The 27,345-nt window shown below is 39.4% G+C and overlaps 1 protein-coding gene across 5 annotated transcripts in view; it reads right to left on the reverse strand.

Moving 5' to 3' along the window:
* Positions 1–27,345, reverse strand: part of UBE2H (ubiquitin conjugating enzyme E2 H) — a 109,733-nt gene that overhangs the window by 4,570 nt on the left and 77,818 nt on the right. For 4 of the 5 annotated variants that reach the window (XM_041728286.1, XM_041728287.1, XM_041728290.1 and 1 more), the window contains 3 exons: positions 23,112–23,151; positions 21,727–21,779; positions 4,738–4,866 (listed from right to left, as the gene is read on the reverse strand). In XM_041728286.1, coding sequence (XP_041584220.1) covers positions 4,738–4,866; positions 21,727–21,779; positions 23,112–23,151 — 222 coding nt within the window. The remainder of the gene's footprint in view (positions 1–4,737; positions 4,867–21,726; positions 21,780–23,111; positions 23,152–27,345) is intronic. The other variant, XM_041728289.1, reaches the window with a different exon arrangement.

The raw sequence follows: 27,345 nt of genomic DNA on the forward strand, positions 1-27,345 counted from the left end.
GTCTGATATATACACACATACATACACACACACACACACACGCACGCACACACACAAACACACACACATGCTGCACCTCCATCCCAGAACTCCCTTGGGCCATCACCTCCCAGGTGGATGTGTACAAGGCAGCCGACCCACCCTGGGCAGTGTCTGGTGTTGACTGGCCTCCCCTCCTGCTGCCTGGGCACCCTCACTCTTGCCTTGTTGCCTATCCATGTGGCTGCATTCCTCCAACCTTGCAGGACTGGGGAAGTGCAAACCCCATCTTTCTTTTTCTCTCTCTGTTAATAGAACTATTCACCTCCCAGGTAGAGCAGGACTAGTTATGATTCCATAGTAATTTATAAGGAAATCCCCCATCATTTTTAGACTTGCAGTTATATAATTACAGTCAGCCCAAATCTATTATTTTAGGAATAGATTTTAGTCTAAACAGATCCTGCCTGTCAGGTTTTTGAAGCAGCTGGTGAAAACAGTCTCTCAATCTGCTCAGGAATGAGCTGCTATCTGGAGACACAGTGAGCCCAAGTGACTTGATCATCTATTATTTACCTGAAGATTTATGCATCTATAGCCTAGGCTGAGAGAGAATTTTAAGAACTGCTGAACAAACAAACTTGTTCCTAAAAACTCTAAGTGCACACTGTTCTTAAGTAAATAGCCTACACACACACACACACACACACACACTATATGAAGAGGTAAGACAGACCCTATCCAGAGCGCCAGAACGGGGGAAACATGCCGGTTCTTACGTTTTGTTTCTTCTCCTATGGAATCACAGGGGCCAAATGCCAAAGATGAGGAACATGGTCAAAGGGGCCTGCCAAGTTTGAATGATGTCACACAGGGGCTAGCTAAGAATCTTTTTTTATACGTTTAAAGGGTTATATTTTTTAGAAGATTTTATTTATTTATTAATGAGACACACAGAGAGAGGCAGAGACACGGACAGAGGAAGAAGCAGGCTCCATGCAGGGAGCCCAGTGTGGGACTGGATTCCCGGACCCCAGGATCACAACCTGAGCCGAAGGCAGATGCTCAACCACTGAGCCACCCAGGGGTCCCTGTTTTTTTTATTTTTTTTAAGATTTTATTTACCCATTCATGATAGACACAGAGAGGCAGAGACAGAGAGGCAGAGGGAGAAGCAGGCTCCACGCAGGGAGCCCAACATGGGACTCAATCCTGGGGACTCTGGGATCACGCCCTGAGCCAAAGGCAGATGTCCAACCACTGAGTCATCCAGGAGTCTTGGGTTATTTATTTTTAAAGATTTTATTTATTTACTTGAGAGAAAGAGTGAGCAAGCATGAATGGTGGGGGGAGTGGCAGGGGGAGAGGGAGAAACAGACTCCCCATTGAGCAGGGAGCCCAATGTGGGACTCAATTCCAGAACCCTGGGATCATGACCTGAGCTGAAGTCAGATGCTCAACCGAGCTATCCAGGAGTCCCTAAAGGGTTGTTTAAAAAAAAGGGGGGGGGAAGAATATGTGACAGAGACTCTATTTGTGGCCAAATCTGGCCCTTTAGAGAAAAAATTTGTAGACTTCTTAGAACCCTACAAACTCATTATAATGAAGTTTTATGTGGAGATGAGGTTCTAAAAGCTTCTGATTAAGTAAGAACTTACCTGAATTTATTCTTCAAAGAGAGAGAAATGTTTATTACAGTCTTAGAAATGTTATTTTTACCCTCTACTGGGTCAGCTTATGTCCCTGCATTTGTAGAAAGTTGCTGCACTTTGATATTTCTCTCTGACACTATAAGGTGATACTATTAGTCCTCTTTAGTATATTTGAGGAAATAAATATGTCTTAAGTGCTAAGCTTACTAGGACAAGGGTTTTTAGGAGATAGAAGAATAAAGAGCAAGGTCACTAATGAGCAGGAGACACAGATGCAGATAAAAGCAGTTAGTGCCACCAGAGGGAATTGTGGAGGAAGGGACCCTGGCCTCTGAGAGCCAGGAAGCCAGGCACATCTGACCTGACCCTGGAAGGAATTCTTAGCTGCAGCATAGGACATGCCACTCCAGGGGAATGCACAGCCTTGCAAAAAGCACAAGGGAGAAGGCCATGGCCGGGAGGTTAAAACAACACTGAGAACTATGTTTATATCTGAAACAAATAAGGCAAAATGTATAGGTCTTGCTGTAGTTAGATGGTGAGCATATGGTTAAGTTATTTTCTGTTTTTTTTTTTGTTTGTTTTTTGTTTGTTTTTTTTTTTCTGTAGGGTTGAAACTTTCCCTAAGGAAGGGAATATAGTTGGCAAACTCATCCAATTTGATGGTCACATAGTGATACATTTAGGAGTAAAGGCAAAGATGGAGCTCACCACACAGTGAGAGAGAGCCATGAATGGCAGGCTAAGATGTCACTCAGTAAAGGTTTCTAAGCAGGCAAGTGTCCTATCCTACAGGCAGCTCATACTTACACAATTTAAAAAATCAACTATATGTGAACATTGACTAAAATCCACAGTAAGAAAGGTTACCAAGTGTGGAAATGTCTGGTAGCAGCCTGGGAGAGAAGGCCCATCTAGACACATTTTTGGAAATCACCTACCTGGAGGTAGCTGTGAAGGGTGAATCAGCTCCCCAGGTGGGGAGGGAGAGTGAGGGAGGGTTAAATGACTGAATCTTAAAAGAATGACCATTGACCATGTTTGGGAATGGAATGAGAAAGGTTTTCAGGAAGGGAAGGGGCAAAATAGCAAGGCTGCAAAGAAGTCTGGAAAATGGTTCTTGAGCAGGGTGCATATGGTTAGGAAGAAATGAGAACACAGGAGGAGAGAAAACAAACTAGACCTCAGGAGTTTAGGGCAAGGAAGTGAGGAGTTTGAAAATGACAGGAAATAAAGAACAGGACTCCTCAAGAGGTCCACGGGAGCAGACACAGGCTTCTGAAGCAGGGATGCCTCTGACAGGCTGGGTGCAGGAGAACAACCTCAGGCTGGGGGCCAGGGGAGCGTGTTTAAGCAATCAGCCCTGATTTTCACATTACGCAGGAAGACAAAATGATAGCCAACACTGACATTTCAGGAAGCTCAAAGTCCCTAAGCTAGAGCTTGCCATTCTAAAATAAAAACATAGGGTGCCTGGTTGGCTCAGGTCACACATGATCTCAGCGTCCTGGGATCCAGCCCCGCATCTGGCTCCTTGCCCACTGGGGAGTCTGCTTCTCTCTCTCTCTATCCTCCCCGCCCCACCCCGCCCTGCTCACGTGTGCGTGCTCTCTAATAAATAAATAAAATCTTTAAAAAAATGTAGATTGGATTCCTTTTGTAATTGGTACTAGAGCAGATATGTACTAAAACAAGAATCATGTTGCTGAGGCACAATGAATTTAAGAACTAGAGAAATACACTCTGCAATGAGATATCTGTGGGCTGCAGATACTGTTAAGTGATGTTTGTGTCACAATTTTAATACAGTCTCATAATAGAACTTTATCTGGTTGAAATGGATTGCTTTTTTTCCTTTGAAATACTTGTTTGGCTACACAGATATTCTGCTACATAAATTAGATATTAATTTGAAAAACACCTGAGACCTAAGTAAATTAATTAGAGTAGATTTATTTCTATTTTATCTCAACAGAAGCGCCAAACAGTACCCTACAAAGATCAGGGGAGAATGAGAAAACAAAAGGAAAGTGTGAGATGTGCCTGTCTCATACCAGCACAATTAAGAAGGAAGACCTATATATTCCAGGCACTTGTAAATTATTCCTACTGCCGTCTCCTGCAGATGGGCCCCAGAGGGGCCGCACAATTGGCAGAAGTCATGCTAAAAATTAGGTAAATACCAATGCCTGCCACTTGGTAAGAAGAGCAGACCTACTTTCATGGACTCTGAATTCCTTTCCTTTCTGGTGGAACTTTATCTAGACTTTTCACTATGAAGGATCTCAAGCATGCAGAATAAAAACGAACACCAGTAAGCCAGGGTGAAGCTAGAGATGTTCTCTTGAAACCAGAAGTTCATTTTAATGAACTTTATGTCTCATTAGCAGGTAAACTATTTAAGAATGAGAAAATAGAAGGATTCTAAATCCTAAAGGATGGACAAACTAGCACTACTACTACCAGTACACTTCTAACCTTGAACAGTACATTTCACGTTTTACTAGAAAGCTGGGCCCTGGGGCCAGGTATCTACAGCAGACAAATGTGCCCAGATGTAAACTTTCCAAAGTAAAAGAAAATCAGTATGGGGCCAAGAAAAGAAGCCAGCCAGGTATTCTTAATTCAACAGGTAAAATGATACAATAAAAAAAAGTATAAGGATAAATTTGGCATTTCCCAACTTCCAAAGTTAACTGCTTTTCTGAAAGGCCAGTATGATACTATCTGTAAACAAATGTGAGATTATGCCCTTCAATTAATATTTCATTCTCGAGTCCAATTTTCTAATTTTACAGGACAAGAGGAAACAAATGGAGGCTAAGATTCTTTTGTACAGAGGTCCATGGGGATTTCCGGCAGGGTTACATGTACCACCACCCAACAGGTGCCTCCCATTTTCTCATCTTTCCTTTTGCTCTTTCTCGCTCCTTCTCCTCTTCCTTGCTGGGACCTTCAGGGGCCAGTTAGCTCCGCTCCAGCCCACAGACAGTGGTCTCTTTAAAGGCCTGAGAAAAATTATTAGTAACTAAGAAGGGCTTTTAATGATGAAAGCCCAGTACATGTAAGTTTTTCTGTCTCCAGGTTAAACTATTTGCCTTCTTACCTTTAATTTTCTGCTTGTATTCTTCTGGTCGGTGGAGATACATGGCTGCAGCATCACCATTGAGAGGATCTATGGGGTTGGGATAGGCCAACAACTGGGGCAGGAAGGACTCAAATATATTGGTAAGATCTGAAAAACAAAGAGAAATATGTCATGCAAGGAAAAAAACAAGTCATCTAAAATTCACTTGAGTTCAGTAGTCAAAACCGCTTATCTTCTGAAATAATCAACCACATGAAAGTGTTCCATAAAAGTGTGCTCTATTACATGTGATCTCTGTAACATATTCCTTTTGATACCAATTTTAAAATTTAATATTTAATTTTAATTTAAAGAACCAAATAAATGTATACCTGATACTCACTTTCAAAGGCAATCATCCCAATTTGAATTCACTCCATGTTTTAAACCAAGAATTCAGAAATAGTACATACATCATTTAATTAAAATGTGTACCCCAAAACTCTACCACTCTATATCCTTACAAAATGGGTAGTCTCTTAATATTGCCTCTTTCTACAAATTTGAAAATCCCCACTCTGAAAAGTATTCAAGCGCCAGATCTCAGAAGAACACAATTTTATAGGCCTGATGTTTAATTCAATTCTCATCACCTTCAATGGAGGTAAGTAGAACCGGTTTTTAAATTCTTCTGGCTAATGAAAGTAGGAACCTACATAGGCCACTTAAAATCATAGATAATAAGACAGAGAAGTACCAATTTATTGAATTTATTGACAATCATTTTAATAAACATTTACTAACTCCCTTCTTGCCAGATGCAGCACAAGGTGCTGGGTATACATGGATAACATTTACACACACAGCAGAGTCAACAAGAACTCTGCAGTCATATAGTGTTTTATAAAGGAAATAGGCCTTGCAAACCTGTAAAATAAACTACATGTTCCCATCACTTCAGAGATGCTATAACTTCCATTCTATTTGCTGCTCAGCAGACGGTAAACTGTGGAATCTTAGTGCTTCCAGCTCTCTGCCCTACTCCAGTTACTCTATCATGTTTTATAGAAAAATTTCTGTTTCTGGAAGGAATGCTAGAGTATAGCAGCATAAAACTATTATTTATTCTGCTCTCTTAACATATTTTTTCCCCTTTAGAGTGAGCACTTTTATGCAGTATTATAAATGAATGTTTGGTCAAGCCACATCAATTTAGCTTAGTGATTCTTAGCCAGGGATGATTTTGCTCCCCAGCAGACATCCTATAATGTCTGGAAACATTTTTAGTTGACACACCTGGATGGGGAAGGGGGACAGGTGGTGTACCAGCCATTGTGGATAGAGGCAGTGATGCTGCTAAACATCCTATAATGCACAGGAGAGCCCTTTACAACACCTAATTACTTGGACCAAAATTCAATAGTGCTGAAGCTGAGAAATCCTGGTCTAGAGAAAAGGGATTGACTGACTTTTTCATAAATGGCCAGAGTAAATTAGACTTTGTGGGTGACATCTGGACTCTGTTGCATGTATTCAACATTTAGCTCTACCACTGTAGCACAAAAGCACCCACAAATGGATATGGATGTGTTTCAATAAAACTTTATATACAAAACCAGGCAGCCAATGTTTGTCATCTTCTGCTTTAGAAAACCCTACAAATATAACAGAAAGAGAAGCAGGCTCTATGCAGGGAGCCCGATGTGGGACTCGATCCCGGGACTCCAGGATCATGCCCTGGGCCGAAAGCTCAACCACTAAGCCACCCAGGCTTCCCTAATTTATATTTAAATAAGCTCAGGTCTAGACAGTAATGTCATGGAGAGTCCCAGGATGTCTAGCATAGTCCCATTCTCATGCACCAGGTACTGACAGAGCTTGTTTACCTTGAACCCAGAGAAAAGAGACTTGGTATTATTACACAGACTGGAGCTATTTCTCCTTCATAAAGCTAACTTCCCAAAGAACCACGATTCCCATACACCAGAAAATAAATGCAGAGATTCCTAATCAAAAAAGCAAAACAAAAATAACCTTCTAAGATAACTCAATCACACTGCTATTTTACTTACAATTATTTTTTTAAAAAGGAAGCAACATGTTCAACAAATCAGTAATTATTCATGGTATAAAACCACTGAAAACTATTCAAAGACTAGAGAATAAAATATACTTATTTTCCTTTTTTTTTTTTAAAAAATTATTTATTCATAGAGACACAGCTAGAGAGAGAGGCAGAGACACAGGCAGAGGGAGAAGCAGGCACCATGCAGGGAGCCCGACGCGGGACTCGATCCCGGGTCTCCAGGATCACGCCCTGGGCTGCAGGCGGCGCTAAACCGCTGTGCCACCGGGGCTGCCCTATACTTATTTTCCTAATGTCAGAGGATAAAGTCCATAAGATGGTATGCTCTAGGGCAGCCCAGGTGGCTCAGCAGTTTAGTGCCGCCTTCAGCCCAGGGCATGATCCTGGAGACCCCAGATCGTGTCCTACATCAGGCTCCCTGCATGGAGCCTGCTTCTCCCTCTGCCTGTGTCTCTGCCTCTCTCTCTCTATCTCATGAGTAAATAAATAAAAAATCTTAAAAAAAAAAAAAGGTATGCTCTATAGAATTATAACTATGTACAGTACGTGTGCATAAGAACATCTAAAACGTTATCTCAAGGTAATAGGCTTACAACTTCTACTCTTCATACATCAAGTGACATTTTGCTTTTTTTACCTTTAAAAATAGCATTTTCCTATGAATGTCCTTTCTACTTCTGCACATGTTTGAAATATTTAAATAAAACAGAAGTCTAAAAAATTAAGGTAAATAAACTCAAAAGAAAAAAAAAAACAAGAGGAGAAGGTGGGCAGGTTTTACAACACCATGAGTTGGGGAGCAGAGAAGAGTTAACACCAATAATCAATCGTAACAGGAATGGTAGCAGGGACAGTCTACACTTACAAAGCCCTCACTACAAGCCTTGTAAGTACTTTACATGCACTCTTAGGGTCACTATAGCCAATGAGCAAGGTACCATTACTATCTCCATATTGCACCTGGGAAAATTGAGGCACAGGGATGGGGGTAGGTAGGTAACTTGCCCAAGGAAGTCGGTTTCAATCTTGGGCTTATCCACCACGCTGCCTCTGTCAACAGATGAAATGAGCATTGCCTAAACCTTCATGAAGAAACAAACTACCCACATCTTGGCATTAAAATTGCATATCCTTAGAAATGGCCACCTCCCTACCACAAAGTCTTCCTTTCTTACAAGTTCAAGGCCAGAAGAGTGATCTTTAAGCAGAGAATGTTAAGGCATTTCTGTGGCTGAAATGTTTGATACTTTACAGAGGCCATGTGCTTGTTTCCAATTAGCTAAACCACAGAAAAGCAGCCCATGGCTGTTTGCAGATACCTGCAGGTGGGGACCTGGGAGTTCTTCTGTCACACTGCCATTACAGGCGCTACTCAAAAAGATCAGCAGCTGAAAAGTTATCAAACAACATCAAAAACCTTTAAAATACACACACAGCCCCCCCCCCCCCCCCGCCCAAGTATAGGTTTTATTCTCTTTTAAGTAATGTTAAGGAGTGCTTTAGGACTTGAGAATATGGCATACAACATGTTTCATGACTAGGTGCTTCCTGTGTTCCAAGAAGGACCCTTTCCCCACTATTTTTAAGTTTTTCAAGCTACCGATAAGTGTCTTTGCCGAGATATTTGTTCTCAATAAGTAAAAGAATCCTCAATTATTTGTTCTACCTTCCTATGTCTCTCGTCTTCCTGCATTAACACACTTCTGGTCCATTTTACAGATGTGCTGTGTCACGCCTGTAAAACAGAAAAGCAGAAAAAGGAAAGTACCACAGCCCAGTTGTGGGCAGAAGAGGACAGCATTTGAGGACCAGGAAGTTGTGGTTATGGTCATTTTTATTTTTATTTTTTTTATTTTTAGATTTTATTTAATTATTTGAAAGAGGGATCCCTGGGTGGCGCAGCGGTTTAGCGCCTGCCTTTGGCCCAGGGCGCGATCCTGGAGCCCCGGGATCGAATCCCACGTCGGGTTCCCGGTGCATGGAGCCTGCTTCTCCCTCTGCCTGTGTCTCTGCCTCTCTCTCTCTCTCTCTCTGTGTGTGTGACTATCATAAATAAAAAAATAAAAAAAAAAAAATTATTTGAAAGAGAGAGAGAACGAACAGGACAATGGGCAGAGGGAGAGGGAGAAGCAGACACCACATTGAGTGGCAGCCAGATGTGGGGCTCATTCCCAGGCCCTGAGATCAAACCCTGAGCCAAAGCCAGACATTTAACTGCCTGAACCACCCAGGCGCTCTTGCTATGGCTGTTTTAAAGCAGTTAACACAGCCCTGAAAGTGGCTAACAAAGTGATTCCTACTGAGAGGGTCTTCCCCAAGGAAACATCTCTCAAAAGTTGCAGATAAAAATCTTCTTTCAAGATAAATGTTGACAGAAGAAATCTAAACTGTAAACCGAAAGTGAACCAAAGATAGTCACCTTTGGAAAAATCCATCATAAAATGAGTATTTTCCCCCCTAGAATTGTTTATAATAGTAATAAAACATCAACATCTCTCAGTTCAAAAGTCTCTTAAAAAATATTAATCTTCCACTTCTTGAAAGGGAGAGAACCAGACACACAGAGCAACCCAATCTCGAGATTATAGTCAGCTGGTTTCCATTACTGGCTGCCTTAATTTTTTAAGGAAGTCCAAAGACCCCTGAGAAGTACAGTTTATGATGAGCAAACAGCTCTTACTTTTGCTTTGGACTAAATCAGCACTTACAAAAATGCAGTCCATTAGGACAGATTCTTCAGCCTGATCTTACAGTATTAATATTAACAATATTATAACACTCATTCCTCAGTTTAGGTGCTTCAACTAATAATTTATATTTGTATTTCATTTTTTAAAACACTCAAATCATACTGATCTTTCATCAAAAGCAGCACCGTTCACCCCCTTCAGTCCAGAGCAATGGTTCCTGGTGAGTCTGGATCCTTGCTGTTTGTCCATCAGAATTACCTGTGGCATTTTTTCAAAACATGCATGCTGAGGCCTCATTACCTACCCATGGATTCTGACTTAGACAAGCTGGCATCATTTTGTGTGTGTGTGTGTGTGTGTGTGTGTGTGTGTGTGTGTGTGTGTGTAGAATTGCACAGCCAGGAAACACTACCTACCCTATACACCCCTAGTTCCAGAAAACAAAGAGGGCTGTTTGCTTGCAGGTCCTCTGAAAATGTTCAGGACTCTCAATTAAGCTGCTCAGGAGGCTCTAGTGAAGCCAACTCCCTGACCCTTTCAGTACTCCTTCCTGCACAATGCTACCATTGTCACTTCCTCTGGGTGGAGGTATTCCAAACTAAAGGTAGGAGAAAGTGAATCCATTTTTGAGGGGCAGTAAAGGGCTGCTTCAGAGCATAAAGGGCAGCAAGAGATACCACCTAACACATTGTGGACATAGGGTAGAGCAAATTCCATTAGACTGAACTGTTTCTAGCAAAAGTTGTAAACAACAGATGGGAAACCTAGAAGACCACAAATCTAATCTCAGGCCTTCCACTGACTTGCTCTCTTTGACCTTGGGCAGGTCTCTTCCTCTCTGCAACTTAATTTCTTCATCTACAAAAAGAGAAGTATAATACTGTAGTTCCTTACAAGGAAGAATTACACATTACTAAAAAAGACTATAAAACAGGCTTCATATGGCATCAAAGGACTAAAATTTTCATAAAAACATGCCACCTTCTTAGAAATTTCAGCTATCTGTATCCTTCAAAGAATACACATTAATTAAAATGAGTCACACTGAAAAAAAAAATGCACCAATTCTTAAAGTAAAGCCACCCTACTTCAGGTGACTCACAAAAAGATGGGACATGGCTTTAAGGAGAAAACACAGGAGGGGATGAATCACAGATCATGTTTTATTCTTGGCTGTTTATAAATCAGTGACCAGAAGTTATTTCTTCTTCCTCTATTTCCTTTGAATGTTAAAGTGGAAATTTTGGTAAAGCATGCTGCTATCTTCAGGTTAAAGCCCTCCAGATGCCCAGAGCTTGACGTGGCCTGCCCACCAGGAACCGTACACCAGGGACCTTTACCAGGCAGGCAGTCACCCCAGAGACTTTAACTTGCATAACATTCATCTGTTTTTCAGATTTAACACCTAAAATGCTGTAACTTGGAAACCACCGCCATCACACAGTATAGTCATGGCTACAGTCATGGCTAGGTGCCGAGTCGTCAAAGCCATCCCCTCCTCCCACATCTCTTCAAAGGCCATCTATCCTACTCCTTCAAGATGTCCAATGCCCTGGGTTCCTTCCATTTAAAAGCAAACAACATACAGAAAAACTTGCTCAGAAAGATATCATTCACTTGCACAGTGTGTGAACTCTGTGGTGTTTATAATTTAAGAAGTAGCTTCATATACTCTTACTCTGGGAAGCTTATCATTTTACAATTAAAAAAAAATAAGTCTATGCTGTTAACTACCAAATCTTTCTAATCAGTCCTTTATATTTTTCTGGTCTTACCAATTAGACATGCCTAAAATTATTTCCTTGAAAACCTAATCTTTTCTCCTACTACCTAGGTAGACTCCAACACCCTTGTCCCTAGGCTCTAGAAGGACTTTGATTAGGCTTTCTCCTTTATTCCATGTACTCAGTTGGTTTTCCAGACTCACTAATTGTCCTAACAAAATGCCTCTAGTTCCTCTTCTGTTTTCCCTCGCATGTAACTACACCAAGCCCAATGTACCATTCCACTTTGGATCAGGGCAACCACCTCCTTGATGGCGCTCTGGGATTCAAACTCTGTAATCAGAGAACTTCCCTTAAAACAATCACTCAGGTAATTTCCCTTCAAAAGCAAGTTCCTCTTGTTTTCCTTCAAAACTCTTCATATTCTAGAAGCATGCTATCCAAACAAACTTAGAGTTCATTGGCTCCTCCTCTGATGGAGGACCCCTGGCTTCTTGAGTTTCACTGTACCACCAACAACTCCTTAAGGTATTTATTTGTTCCATAATTCAACAAGGAGCAAGGCTGAGAACAAGAAAATAAAAGTCAAACTCATAATTAGAGAGGTTAAAAAGATGGAGAAAAATCACAAATTGCTGGTTCTAGTGGTCTAGAACTAATGATTTTCTAGAACTCACACAGATCTCCTGTGTCTGTGGACTTCTGGCTATGATAGTTGAAGCTAATGGCTAAACAGTTGAGATCACTTGAGAATTTCAACTGTGTCATTCATATCCTTGATTTATTAGAGAAAAATCAGCAGCTGCCCTTTCAAAACCCCCTAATTCACTTTTGCTCATCTTATAAGCAATTGTAATTAATTATGAAATGCTAATAGGCAAGTCATATATCTATGATATATATTCATAATAAAATCAACCATAAAATTCCATTTCATTCTTTTTTTTTTTTTTTTTTTTTTAATTTATGATAGTCACACATTGAGAGAGAGAGAGAGGCGGAGACACAGGCAGAGGGAGAAGCAGGCTCCATGCACCGGGAGCCCGACGTGGGATTCGATCCTGAGTCTGCAGGATCGCACCCTGGGCCAAAGGCAGGCGCTAAACCGCTGCGCCACCCAGGGATCCCTCATTCTTTTTTTTTTGAAAGCTTTTCAAACTTTTTTCTTGGAGGGGGAAGAGGTATCTACTAGATGCATAAAAAATACATACAAATGTATATTAGTTAAATTTTTAACTAATTTAATGTAGTTAAATTTTTTTAAGATTACAACAGGGCAAATAAAATTTCCAGATTTCCTTCTGTTATTTAATAATTTTGGTTAACTAACAGATGTTTACTTTTCCACTCTTTAACTAGGTCCTAAGAAGTTTGAATATTAATAATGGATTTTTAAAATTTCTCCTGTTTACAGTCTGTGAATATGAAAGGAAGTGAAATTCTACCCTCACAAATGAGGAATTGTCAAAAACCTATATAGTTCTTCAACCCAAAGAACTGCATTCATATGATCAAGCAGTTATTCTGTGTGAAGGACTCAGCAAGCAGGGGCCCTAGAGGCTGACAGATAACTTGAGGAAAACTTCAAAAAAGCTGGTCAGGAGGAATGCCCTTAGATGGGTAGGTGGACTTGCAAGAAGAAATGGCTTTGAAATTAAAAAATAACATTCTTTAAAATAACTAACTTGAACCCAATTTCAATGAGGAAAGCCTAATCCTATAGCTGCTTTGAGGGCACACACGTGGTGAGAAGCAGACCACTACAAAGACCTCCTGTGGTACTATGGCACAGAACCAGCTGGCCAACAGGGCTTGCCACGCCATATTTAGTTTACCGATGGCTGACATGCTGCTAATGGAATAGTATATCAAGCCACCAATCTGCTGGATGATAAATTCAAGACTGTATCCAATTACTTAACTGAGAGGGCCTTCTGTGTTTCTGTGTGGATAAAATATATAAAAAATATGAATTCATCAGATTTATAAATGTTTTCAAGGTTAGTCTACGCAGATCTTTTATTTTTTTAAGTAGGCTCCATGCCCAGTGTGGAGCCCAATATGGGGCTTGAATTCACAACCCTGAGATCAAGACTTGAGCTGAGATCAAGAGTTGAATTCTTAATCAACTAGGCCACCCAGGTGCTCCCCACGGGGATCTTTTAAAGACAGAATAAGGTCTTACAAAGAGGGTCATGCAAGCAAAAAAAACAAAACACACCTCCCTCTTCACATCTTTCAAGAAAAAAAAGTCCAATTAGGAATTAGTAAGAATTAGGGATCCCTGGGTGGCGCAGCGGTTTGGCGCCTGCCTTTGGCCCAGGGCGCGATCCTGGAGACCAGGAATCGAATCCCACGTCGGGCTCCCGGTGCATGGAGCCTGCTTCTCCCTCTGCCTGTGTCTCTGCCTCTCTCTCTCTCTCTGTGACTATCATTAAAAAAAAAAAAAAAAAAAAAAAAAAAAAAAAAAAAGTTAAAAAAAAAAAAAAAAGGAATTAGTAAGAATTAGTAAATATTTGGGGGTGCCTGGGTGGTGGCTTAGTCAGTTAAGCATCTGCCTGTGGCTCAGGTCATGATCCTGGAGTCCCAGAATCAAGCCCTGTGTCAGGCTCCCTGCTGAGCAGACTCTCCTCACCCCACTCGTGCTCTCTAAAATAAAATCTTTAAAAAAAAAAGAATTAGTAAACACTCAATTTTTGCAATATGATTGATATACTTAATCTCATGAGGGGTAGCATTACAATTTTTAAATATTCCAAGGTAAACACAGGTATTTTTGCTCTATGTTTGAAATAGCAATGTCAAAGACATAGGGCCCTAAAGCCTGGAAGACTACCAGATACATTCTGCTAAGTGCCAGATCACCAGGCCATCAACCAGAGGTGTGTAGTTAAAAAACACAGAATGTTTTAAAGTACTCTACCAGATTTAGAAAATCATCTTCCGGGGCAGCCCGTGTGGCTCAGCGGTTTAGTGCCTGCCTAATCCTGGAGACCGGGGATCGAGTCCCACATCGGGCTCCTTGCATGGAGCCTGCTTCTCTCTCTGCCTGTGCCTCTGCTTCTCTGTGTCCCTCATGAGTTAATAAATAAAATCTTAAAAAAAAAAAAAAAAGAAAAAGAAAAAAAGAAAATCATCTTCCATCCATTGCAGCTCCCTCCCCTGAAGTACTTAACCTATAGAGGTCTGCAGAGCAAAATGAATGCTGTTACAGGGATAAGAATGAAGAAAACAGGCTCCTATTCCCCAAAGCCATTTCCCTTGTTGCCTTGTTGATCTCACACACCCCTGCCTCACTCAGGTGCTCTTAAGAGGCCGTTCATCCTAATTCAGACATGGTATGACCTTGCTTACCTTACAAGACTGCCAGCTAAAACATAGTAATGGGGTTTGTTATTAACTTTCCAGAAATAAGGGCAGTTAATGTACAATTAGCTAGCTAGTACTCTAACAGTCATACTAAAACTCATTAAAGTTTTTAATTACTAGACAATAATTCTGTTTGTCTTTAAGGTCAGGAAAAAAGATACTTTGTGCAATTACAAGGTAAGTGGTCACACACGGCAAAGAATTTACCTATACAGGGTGATCACAAGCAAATGGAAAGAAAACAAATCTACATCTTCACAATTGAGCCCTGAAACTGCAGCCCCAACGAAGGTAGAATACAGCTGTGGCTATCTTTGGAGGCCACAGCCCGGCTCAGATCCCACCATCCACAAAACCTGGACCACTCCATGATCCTAATGCTGACTCTCAGCGAACATGAATGTGGTTTTTAATAAGTTTAAGTTTTTTTTTTTTTTTTTAAAGATTTATTTATTTATCAGAGACAGAGAGAGAGAGAGAGGCAGAGACACAGGAGGACGGAGAAGCAGGCTCCATGCCGGGAGCCCGACGTGGGACTCGATCCCGGGACTCCAGGATCGCGCCCTGGGCCAAAGGCAGGCGCCAAACCGCTGAGCCACCCAGGGATCCCCTTGTTAAGTTGTTTAACCTAAGATGATCCTGTTTTTTTTTTTGTGTATAGCTAATTAAACTCTTGGGCCACATACCAACACCACATCTGAGTAACTCCAAGCAGCCTGCAGAAGAGGTAGGCCATGGAGCTAGCTATGTACTGTCCAAGCTGTCAAATCCCAAACTCAACATGTTATATTTTCTATAGCTGACATTTCCCCCATGGTACTAAAGAGAAATTGCTCCACTTGGCCTCTGTCTAGAAGACTCGTAATGACATCCAGCTATTCCAAAGGCATGATGACGTTTTAGGATTCCAACGTGCACAGATCAATACCGAGTTCTCAAGCCTGTTCTCGGACAGTAGTTGTTGGCCAATCACCCATGCAGACAGATAGATATATCTCTTGTCTGTGTAACTACACTAAAAAGGGCTAGACACATAGTTAGCAAACACTAGTGGAGCATAAAACATTATTTTAAGACACAGTTACCTTTGGCCAGAATTTTGTTTGGTAAGATTCACAGGCTACCTGACTGAAAAGGGGATGGAGTAAATATTTCCAACATGAGTAAGTTTAAATTCATGAGGCCCACAGTATAGCATATTAAATAAATTTATGGTCTAAAATTCTCTAAATGCCTAGTAAAAGAAACTTTTGTTTCTCTTGTCTAATTTTAATCTCAAAGTCCCTGAAGCATTCCTTTTGTTGTAGTCAACTTCATTTGTCTGTGATTGACTCCCCAGATGACTCTAGGGGAAGTAATTTCCCAAATGTTGATTTTTCTCACCAGCAAAATAAGAGTATCCAGTCCATTGGCTAGCAACCCTAAAGGTGAGAAAGAATAAAACTGTAAACTGTCCAATTTTATAAGAAAAGTGTTTTCGACCTTACTTGTCCACAACTTAATCCACAAAATAAGTAATCTACCAAGTCAGTCAAAAAATGAGTAAAATTAAATTGGAGAGAAACACAATTTACATGGTGCTGGGAAAATTGGACATCCACATGCAGAATGAAACTAGACCACTCTCTTGCACCATACACAAAGATAAACTCAAAATGTATGAAAGATCTAAATCTGAGATAAGATTCCATCAAAATCCTAGAGGAGAACACAGGCAACACCCTTTTTGAACTCAAAAAAGTAGCTTCTTGCAAGATACATCCACGAAGACAAAAGAAACAAAAGCAAAAATGAACTATTGGGACTTCATCAAGATAAGAAGCTTTTGCACAGCAAAGGATACAGTCAACAAAACTAAAAGACAACCTGCAGAATGGGAGAAGATATTTGCAAATGACGTATCAGATAAAGGGCTAGTTTCCAAGATCTATAAAGAACTTATTAAACTCAACACGAAAGAAACAAACAATCCCATCATGAAATGAGCAAAAGACATGAACAGAAATCTCACAGAGGAAGACAGACATGGCCAACACGCACATGAGAAAATGCTCCGCATCACTTGCCATCAGGGAAATACAAATCAAAACCACAATGAGATACCACCTCACACCAGTGAGAATGGGGGAAAATTAACAAGGCAGGAAACCACAAATGTTGGAGAGGATGCGGAGAAAAGGGAATGTGAACTGGTGCAGCCACTCTGGAAAACTGTGTGGAGGTTCCTCAAAGAGTTAAAAATAGACCTGCCCTACGACCCAGCAATTGCACTGCTGGGGATTTACCCCAAAGAAATAGCCAAACTATGGAAGGAGCCTTGGTGACCGTCGAAAGATGAATGGATAAAGAAGATGTGGTCTATGTATACGATGGAATATTACTCAGCCATTAGAAATGACAAATACCCACCATTTGCTTCGACGTGGATGGAACTGGAGGGTATTATGCTGAGTGAAATAAGTCAATCGGAGAAGGAAAAACATTATATGGTCTCATTCATGTGGGGAATATAAATAATAGTGGAAGGGAATAGAGGGGAAGGGAGAAGAAATGGGTAGGAAATATCAGAAAGGGAGACAGAACATGGAAGACTCCTGACTCTGGAAAACGAACTAGGGGTGGTGGAAGGGGAGGAGGGCAGGGGGTGGGGGTGACTGGGTGGCGGGCACTGAGGGGGGCACTTGACAGGATGAGCACTGGGTGTTATTCTGTATGTTGGCAAACAGAACACCAATAAAAAAATAAATTTATTATTAAAAAAAAAAAGAAAGAAACACAATTTACAGGGGACAGATGCATGGAAGGGTGCAAGAGAAATTTAAAGCTGTATTGCAGTGGAAGTACCAGAGCCTCCAAGGGTGTAGGCAGAAAAGCCAACAATGGGTAAAATATATATTTGGAAGTAAAAAGGAAAACTGGAGTATAGTAAGGAAGCTTAAAAAGCTACCTGTGGCTTAATGAACTTTCCTTCCATCACTCTTTAAAATTACAGTTGTTTCTATAACTAAAATCCAGATCCCCTTGGCTGAATTTTAAGTTTTCCAGAGCTTTTATCATTGCTGTCTGGAAGAGCAGGAAGGGATGCTAAAAAAAGAAAGAAGAGGAAAGAAAGAAAACAGAAAGAAAGAAAACAAAGAAAAAGATGCTATCATACAAGAAATGAAAATGAATCAATTTTGTGATGGCATCTGCTACTTTCCTTTAAATGTCACAAGAGTAACAATAGTAACTTTATACTCAATAATTTCATATGCTGACAAGCATCTTTACAAAATTAACCATATTACCCACTATAATTAGCTCTCTTGCAAGGTTAAATAATATAAAATTGAAAATTACTGGGTGATTACACTACAATCATACCAATTCTAAGTTTCTGAATGAACAAACTATATGGACACTTGGCAAAGGAAAACAAAATAAGCACAGAAGCAATGAGTGAGGGGAACTAGAGGACTAAATTTGTTACAAACATGAACACTGATTAATAGCAGGTTATGCTAAGTATAAATCTGAAGTTTTAACTGGCAATTGCTGTTATACTATAACTATGTATATCCAGTGCACAGTACATGCCTTGGGGCAAAGTTAATTGCAGGAAATTTCACAAGTAACTCCCTGCTCCTTACTATATTATATAGTAGAAGTGTTGAAACAAGTTTTGGTTGCCAGGCTAAGCCTTTTGGTTTTTAGCTGAGTATTTGTGTTAACATGCCAACTTTCTCCTGTTAGTTGTCTTATATTAAATTAGTTTTTTTTTTGTCCTTTGAACTAAGATTCTCTCAAGAATCACAGCAGGCAACTGAATGACTCCAAATTCGTCAATTACAGACTAATCTTCAATGCCAAAAGCTTTAGCAGTTTGCAATAAAAATTCAGTTTCGACCTCAGGATCAGTTAAGCCTAAAAGAAACTTCAAGGTCATCTTGTACCAACCATCTCTATGTCCTTTTATATAAATTGTAATTACCTGTTCTAAAACTTTCCATGAAAAAAAAAGTTGAATTTTCTTGAGTAGAAGTTTGGTTTTGAACAAAATGTCAGCACAATTCTTCCTTGTTGAGTATATCTTAAGTAGGCTCCACACCGAGTGTGGAGTCCAATATGAGGCTTGAACTCATGACCCTGAGATTAAGAGTCAGCTGCTTAACCAATTGAGCACCCAGGTGCCCTATGAGTATTTTTTTTACTACATTCTAATAATACTTGGGTTCTTGGACTTACCTACAATGTTAGTGTTGTCCATGTTTACGTATTATGGAACACTTAATGGTAATTCATGCACATGTAATAGGGAAATAAAAGTTCACTTTGACCAATGTGATTTAATCCTTGTTACTTACTAAATGCTTTACAAAGCAATGCTCTACTAACATTCTATATATGGGATGAAATCTTAAGTCATGTTGGGCTTTTGTTCTGAACCTCATACACCCTGCTGGTAAGAAAGTAAAATGGTACAACCACTTTGGAAAACAGTTCCGCAAATGGTTGGCCAGAGAATTACCACGTCACCCAGCAATTCTACTCCTAGGTAGACACCCAACAGAAATGAAAACACCCATCCACATAGAAACTTGTGCACAAACATTTATACAGGCATTATTCAAAATGGCCAAAAGGTAGAAACAACCCAATTGTCCATCACCTGAGAAGTGGATAAAAATGTGATAGCTATAAAATGGAATATTATCTGGCCATACAAGGTATGAAGTACTGATTCACACTACAACATGATGAATCTTGAAAACATTAGGGAACTGAAAAAAGCCAGTCACAAAAGACCACATATTATATATTCCATTATTAAAAATTCCAAAATAGGCAAATCTATAGAGACAAAAAAGTAGAATAGTCATTGCCTAGGGTTGTGGAGGAAGGTTAGGTGGATGAGGAGGTGAGAGCTAAAGGGTAAAAGATTTTTTCTTTTTAAGGTGAAGAAAATCTATGATGAAAATGTAGTAATTGTTGTATATAACTGAGTTTGCTTAAAAACTGTCAAATTACGTGCTTTAAATAGGTGAATTTCATGTATATGAATTATAATTCAATAAGCTGTTATTTTAAAAAATCTGTTCTGTGAATGTAAAGTACTTGATAATCAGCAAATCTCTTCCACAAAGCTCTTCTGGTCAACAGTAAAAGAATTAGCTGAAGTCCAATTTACTTTACTGTAATTGGAACCAGCTCACAGTATTTTGTTATGTACATTTCTAAAATGTGAATGCAGTTTAAGAAAATACATCATTACATCAGCTATTCCAGGCAGTCTGCCATGAGACATTTTTACAAAAAGAAAAGAAAAAAAAAAAAAACTTAAAAGGAATCCATTTAACCAACCTCAGAGCATATGTTCTTTCTTGTTGCCTCATCTCCTTATAAGCCATCATATCCCTAAAATTCTCATGCTTAACAATACTAGGCATGATTTAGTTATTAATTCAACAAATATCTGAACCCTTATTGTACACCACGCACTGCTTTAGGCACTTGTATACCTGTATACACACACATACACACAAGTACCTGCTCTTGTGGAGCTTACAATCTAATAAGATAAAGAATAAACAAATGCTGGTTTTAAAGATAGGTTTTTAAAAAACAGAGTGCTATGCTATAGAGGAATGTTGTTTTTGATGGAGTATCTAGGAAAGGAGGCTTCCCTGAGAGATGTTTGAGGTGAGAAAAGAAGGTACTCAGCCATACAAAGACCAAGGAAGATAACTCTAGGCAGAGGAAATAATTATTGAATGGCAGAATCAGGAGAAAAAAAACCAAAACAAAAGAAGGATTAACCATATTTTGCCTGTGACAAGCTTCTATTGTGAATCTCATGCACCGTCCTCATACAGGTATGTCTGGCAAAGCGGCTTGCCAAGTGTGGCTGCAATAAGATGTCTCACAATTGTTCAGTAAGAAAGGTCACCTCTGGTTAAGTCCTGCTTAAAATGAGCTTCTTGGACATCAGCGGTTTATTATGTGTACCTCCCAGTCTTTTACCACACATGGGTACAAGGTGCTGCATAAGAAATGCTGGGACACAGGGATCCCTGGGTGGCGCAGCGGTTTGGCGCCTGCCTTTGGCCCAGGGCGCGATCCTGGAGACCCGGGATCGAATCCCACATCAGGCTCCCGGTGCATGGAGCCTGCTTCTCCCTCTGCCTGTGTCTCTGCCTCTCTCTCTCTCTCTCTCTCTGTGACTATCATTAAAAAAAAAAAAAAAAAGAAAAGAAATGCTGGGACACAGAGAGCAATCAGATACACACTTCAGTTACTCCTATGGCAGATATAATCTAGTGGCACAAAAAGGTAGGCATGAACAACACACATAGCTAAAAAATAAAAGTGGGACACAAAAAAGAGATAAAAAATGTAGGAGCGTGCAGAGATCGCCGGCAGCTAGAGCATCAGGGGAAGCCTCATGGGGTGAGGGCATGAGAACAAAAAGTATATGAGGCCTGAGAATTTGGACATGTTCGGGAATACAGATTGGTTTGCTGTATCCCTAATTAAGCATATTTCAAAATATTTTTAGCACCCCAACCAAGTTACAAGCTCAGGGAGAGAAGGCCTGATAGTCCTTACATCTCCCTGTGATACTTAGCATTGTATCATGCATGTGTTGATTCATCATAAGACAGGAGATGTTGATTTATCATGAGAGAGGAGATATTGATTTCAGCACTGAGGCAAGGCTAGATTATTATTTGCTTCATAACGAGGCTCTGGGCTTCAAAACAGATGACTTCCCAAACCTCTTAATACACCATTTCACATCACACGGACATTCCTAGAAGTTTTTTCAAAATTCAAAGGTTATTACAGGTAAACAGATATACAGTGTGCTTCTGAATATATACACATAAAATGTTTACATGTGTATTTGTATGTCTACATACATACATCACTATACCTTAAGTTCAGAATCTCACAAGATTATTTTAAACTTCTGCTGCTAAATCAAAGTTTATACTGAGAGATAATATCTTTTTTTACTGATCAAACTTTCCCATCCAGGCCCTCATAATCCCTTCCCATTCCCAACAAAACATCTTAAACCAGAGAAGAAAAGCCAAACAACATTTTTTAGGCAGTGTTTCAACATCTCTAAAAAAAAAAAATATATATATATATATATATATTCCATGGCCAAACTCACCATAGAGAGCTGTCCAAGTTTGATTAATTACATCTAGACACACAGTTCCTGACCTGAAACAGATGGAAAGAATGGCATTTTTTTAAAAATTAGAAAGCTAGTTGCATGTATCTGGCAACTAATTTTATTTATCAAGAAAAGTACTTTTAATAGATCAAAAAAAAGAAAAAGAATCCCAATTAGGGAAAGTATGAGGAGGAGCAGAATATATACATACAAAGTCTTAGTGTTTCCTGAGAGACTGAAAGGGAAACCAGTGACTCAACAATGGAGAAACCAGACAACACCTTCAGCAGGTGAGAATTCACACAATTCTACCAGGAGGTAGACAAACCTATGCCTCCCCAGGACTGTGAGGACACAGTCACACTTTGTGGTTTTCCGGGCCTTAAGTGCATCCTCGGGATCTAATGAGGAGGAAACCCCAGACAGCCCCGAATTGAGGAACAGTCTCTAAAACAACTCATCTATTTTCTTTTAAAAATGTCAACTTTAAAAAAGCTGAGGAACTATTCCGCACTAGAGTAGTTTAAAGAAACATGACAAGTAAATGCAATACATGGTCCTGGGCTAGACCCTTCGCTGGGGTGGGGAGTGGGGGGGGGGGGTTAAAAAAAAAAGGTACATTGCTAGAATGTGGCCGTAGATTAAAAAGTACTGTATTGATATTCAATTCCTGAACCTGACGACTATACTGTGGTTACATAACAAAACATTCTTGTTATTAAGATGACTGATACACAGAAGCATAAAAAGACAATGAGGCATGACATGTGTGTACAACCTATTCACACAGAGTTCAGAATATCTCATGTATATGTGTGTGTAACAGTAAAATTTAGATGCTGTGACAAGGAAAAACTGCAGAACAAAAAATCACGTATTGCAAACAGCATCAGAAGTACACAATAGGAGGCATTTGTATCACATTTTAAAATATCACTATAAAATATTAGAAGGAAAGGGTAAGTAAGATTCATTAACAGAAATGAAACTACAGCCATTCATGTTTGCTTTACTCTCAAGAACTAAGAAACACTGTAAGGGCTGATAATAGTAAATCTGTATGCAGAAAACTGATCTCTGAATTGTGTCTACACAAAGAGAATGGAGATGTGGAATATTACAAATGCTAGCTAGTTATCAGAGGGAACGAAGGACCACTCATGACAATGGAAAAACTAAGCAGCCCAACAGCAGAATTTGCACTAAGTGATTTAGAATATCATAACCCTGGGACTCCATAGTTTAAGTGACCATAGAGTCTTGGTGATAAAATCTGAAAAGATAATAGATTTTTAAAAATTTAATAACTGAGAGAGAGATGAATGCTAGTAAGAGAGCAGTCACTGCTAAGATTTAAACATTTTTAAATAGTTACTTACGCTTCATCAATGTTGGGATGGAAAATTTTATTCATGAATCCTGTAAAAAGAGATGTTCATTAGCAGCAAAAAGTGTCCAGAGAACAATTGGTTTTCAAGTATTTCAGTACTGGAAACAATTTCAGGGTTGGAACAAGGAGATGATACCCATAACTCATTACTTTTAATCTTAGATGTTTGGTTACTGGTAAATTACATATTCTCCTGACAGCGTCAATTACTTAAAACTTCAGAGTTCTATTTAAAAAATGAGTAAACTAAAAAAAAAAAAAAAAAAAAAGAGTAAACTGAGAGCAATGCAGCTTCTTATACAAAATAATCATAGAAACTGTTTTCTGAGCTATGAAGGTACTTGCCAAGAAAATTTGTAGTACTAAATGCTGACTACTTTTATCAGAAAGTTAAGAAAGTTACTCTGACTTTCCTCCCAAAGGTTTTATTGTTCAGTCTCTAAATTTAGAGGTCTGCATTTGAACTTCTTCTGAAGTTCAGTTACTGGCATCATACTGCTACACTGTGTGCGGAACATGAATGAAGCTGTTGAAACACTAAAGGAGTGCCGCTTCCAAACCACAAAGGATTTCATAAGAACAGTGACCAAAATATTTCCTTTAACTTTAGTCTACTCATTCCAGGAAACCCAGTTTTGATTAAAATTGGGGCAACCAAGAAATGAGGCAAGGAGTTAAAAAAAAAAATCTGTCAGATAGCTATATCTGTCAGGGATTCAAGTTTTTTTATTTATTCCTAGAAAAACAAGCCAAGACTTTAACATACATATTTTTTAAGATTTTATTTTTAAATAATCTCCACTCCAACATGGTACTCAAACTCACGACCCTAAGATCAAGAGTCGCACGCTGTACTGACTGAGCCAGCCAAGCATCCCTAGACTTTTTTTTTTTTTTTTTTAAGATTTTATTTATTTACTCATGAGAGACACACACAGAGAGGCAGAGACATGGGCAGAGGGAGAAGCAGGCTCCACGCAGGGAGCCTGAGGTGGGACTCAATCCTGGGACTGCAGGATCACACCTTGAGTCGAAAGCAGGCACTCAACTGCTGAGCCACCCAGGTATCCCTAGACTTTAATATATTGACATTTAAATTCCAAGAAGAAATTAATTTTTCTCTAATTAAAACCAGTGATTTAATCAGTTTGTGTATATGCAAATGACAATGTACTAAAAACAGAGGTCCACTGTCAAAGCTGTCATCATCCTTATCTCATTTCAAGACTTCCTTATTCCATTTCATACTTTAAATAAGTTGAAGTTCCCTATAAAAGTGACCATCATTATTGTCCTTCCCAATCTCACCCTCCCTCACCCCTACCTCATATTTCTCTTTCCTTTATTCAAAATATATTTGGTCAACACCTATTTGTCAGGCATGAGCTTGTTCAGAGTACAATTAAAGCAGTACACTATTCTCCAGGAGGTCACCGCAGCAGTGGGACAAGACACAAGGAAGTAAGTGCAATGTGCACAAAGAATGGACACAGCTGAGGGCATGAGAAGGGGAAGAGGAAGATATCAGGGAAGATGTAGAGAAGTGGCTTCGGAAGAAGATCCTCAAGGACAAGTTCCAACAAAGGTCATCTCAGGAAATCTAAGAAATTTCTCTAGACTTAGGAAACAGGGATAAGACAAAATCTCAGGTGTTCCAGTCTTTGTTTGCTCTAGTCACTCTAATACTATGTTTCTAATTTTGTTTTTTAACTTTTTGTGTTGAAATAGCTTCATGTTTTCTCAATTGCTCACGCAATGTTTAAATTACTAATGCAAAAGAAATGCCTTGTGTCCAATTACTATTGCATATTAATTTTTCATTAAGGAAATAAGATGTCTCCAAGTCTAGATTTAAGAAGTATGCGTTTATTGAAGAGATTAAACTAAGCCAATACAAACTTTCATGTCTTAATGTTAGGAGGATAAAAATTCTGTATGACCCTAGGAAAACACTAATAAATGTATCTAAGAAGACCCACGAGGATATTTGTTCTAGCACTATTTATAAAAAAGCCAAGAACCAGGGATCCCTGGGTGGCGCAGTGGTTTGGCGCCTGCCTTTGGCCCAGGGCGCGATCCTGGAGATCCGGGATCGAATCCCACGTCAGGCTCCCGGTGCATGGAGCCTGCTTTTCCCTCTGCCTGTGTCTCTGCCTCTCTCTCTCTCTCACTGTGTTCCTATCATAAATAAATAAAAATTTAAAAAAAAAAAAAAAAAAAAAAGAAAAGCCAAGAACCAGATGCAATCCTATCCAAAGGGACTGGAGAAACTATAGTACATCCATACTGTATATACTGGGAATTTTACACAGCTAAGGTAATAAACTAGATTAAGTATCAATTTGGATAGACCCACAACTGAGGAGAGGAAAAAAAAAGTTGCGGAATAATATTTACAGCATGATACCCTATAGATAAATTAAAACAAAGCAATACTACCTATATCTATGGTAACAAGTATAAAAAACTGTACTGGACCAACATATACCAAACTTAGAAAATTGTTTCAGTGAGGGTGCAAGGTCAAGGTGTGAACGGGGAACAGAATAGGAATGGTGATTAAGATGAATCCATATATAGTACTATACTCCTTTTAAGAAGAGGTAATGTGCTTGTATATTATTTGCTCTTGTTTTTTTCTTTTTTAAAGTGTGCATACAGTTAGGAAACTAGAAGCAAACATATACAACTGTTAATAGTGTGTAATTCTTCATGGAGGGAATACTTTCTTCATTATACTTTTCAAATTACATCACCACCCTGCTCCTCAATTCTGTACCAGAAGGTGGATCACAGCAATGTAAAAAAGCTAGAAGGAAACAACCAAGTGTCAATAGTAGTCAACTTTGAGAGATTCCCACATTATTTCTACTATTCCTCTTCTGACTTTCCAAAATTTCTACATTGTGTAATTTTAATAGTTGGGGAAAAAAACCTTCCAAGCTAAAAAATTGTAAACAGTAAACATTCTAAAGTGACTTAATTATAGATTATCTAGTGCTGAATCATTTTAAGGAAAAGAGTCAGTCACTATTATCAACTATTTTTTTAATCTCAAATCTTACATACTCTTGTTTAAATATTCTGAATTCATTACCAAAAAAACTTTAAAAATATTCAGGTTATATGGTATGTGGTCCTTAAGATCTGTTACAAATAGGAATATACTGCTATCGCAATTGCCAAGAAACTTTTTTTTTTTTAATTTTTATTTTACTAGCCCTTCTTCAGGGCTCTTCCTTTACATCTGACTTTCTGATCTATATAATGTTCCATTCTAAAGAACTTTTTTACTTTTTTATTCATGAGAGACACAGAGAGAAAGACAGAGACACAGGCAGAGAGAGAAGCAGGCTCCATGCAGTGAGCCCGATGTGGGACTCGATCGCATGACTCCAAGATCACGCCCTGAGCCAAAGGCAGACGCTCAACCACTGAGCCACCCAGGTGCCCTGCCAAAAAACTTTCTGATGAGTGGGAAACATTATTAATGTTTAGCCACTAGATAGTTTAATTTAAGAGATTCATTCTATTATGTGAAAAGTATTTTGGCTTGAGACTACAATTAAGAACTTAAAATTCATTATTGATGCTTAAAATTCTGCTTCTGATAGATTCCTCATGAGTAACACCTAGTGAAGCAACATCTATGGCAGAGGTCCCCAATGCTATGGGTTAAGAATCCCCTGGAGAGTTCTTTAAAAACAGAAGTGCTATGCTAGAAGGTGCCAAATATTATGGAGAAAAACACAACAAAGAAGGGGACTCAAGATAGAAATGCTAAGGTGGGGGCTTCAGTTTTAAATGGGATGGTCAGGTGGCACCTGGGTGGCTCAGTTGGTTGAGCATCTGCCCTCGGCTCAGGTCATAATCCCAGGGCCTTGGGATGAAGCCCTGTGTCAGACTCTCTGCTCAGTGGGAGCCACCTTCTCCCCCTCCGACTGCCTGCCACTCCCCCTGCTTGTGCTCTTTTTCTCTGTCAAATAAATAAATAAAATCTTTAAAAAATAAAAAAAAAATATGTGGGATGGTCAGGGAGGGCCTTATGGAGAAGGTGTCAATTCGAAGGAGATAAGAATCATTCAGTATCTAGGGGATGAGTATCTATAAAACATGAACGACCAAGTACAAAATGCATCAGGAGTTCACCTGATGTGTTTGAAGACCAGTGGAGAGACTTGTGAGACTGAAGTACAGTGAAGAAGGAAAAGCCTAGAAATAAG

This window comes from Vulpes lagopus, chromosome 13 (genome assembly GCF_018345385.1).
Source record: "Vulpes lagopus strain Blue_001 chromosome 13, ASM1834538v1, whole genome shotgun sequence".
Classification (NCBI taxonomy): Eukaryota; Metazoa; Chordata; class Mammalia; order Carnivora; family Canidae; genus Vulpes; species Vulpes lagopus.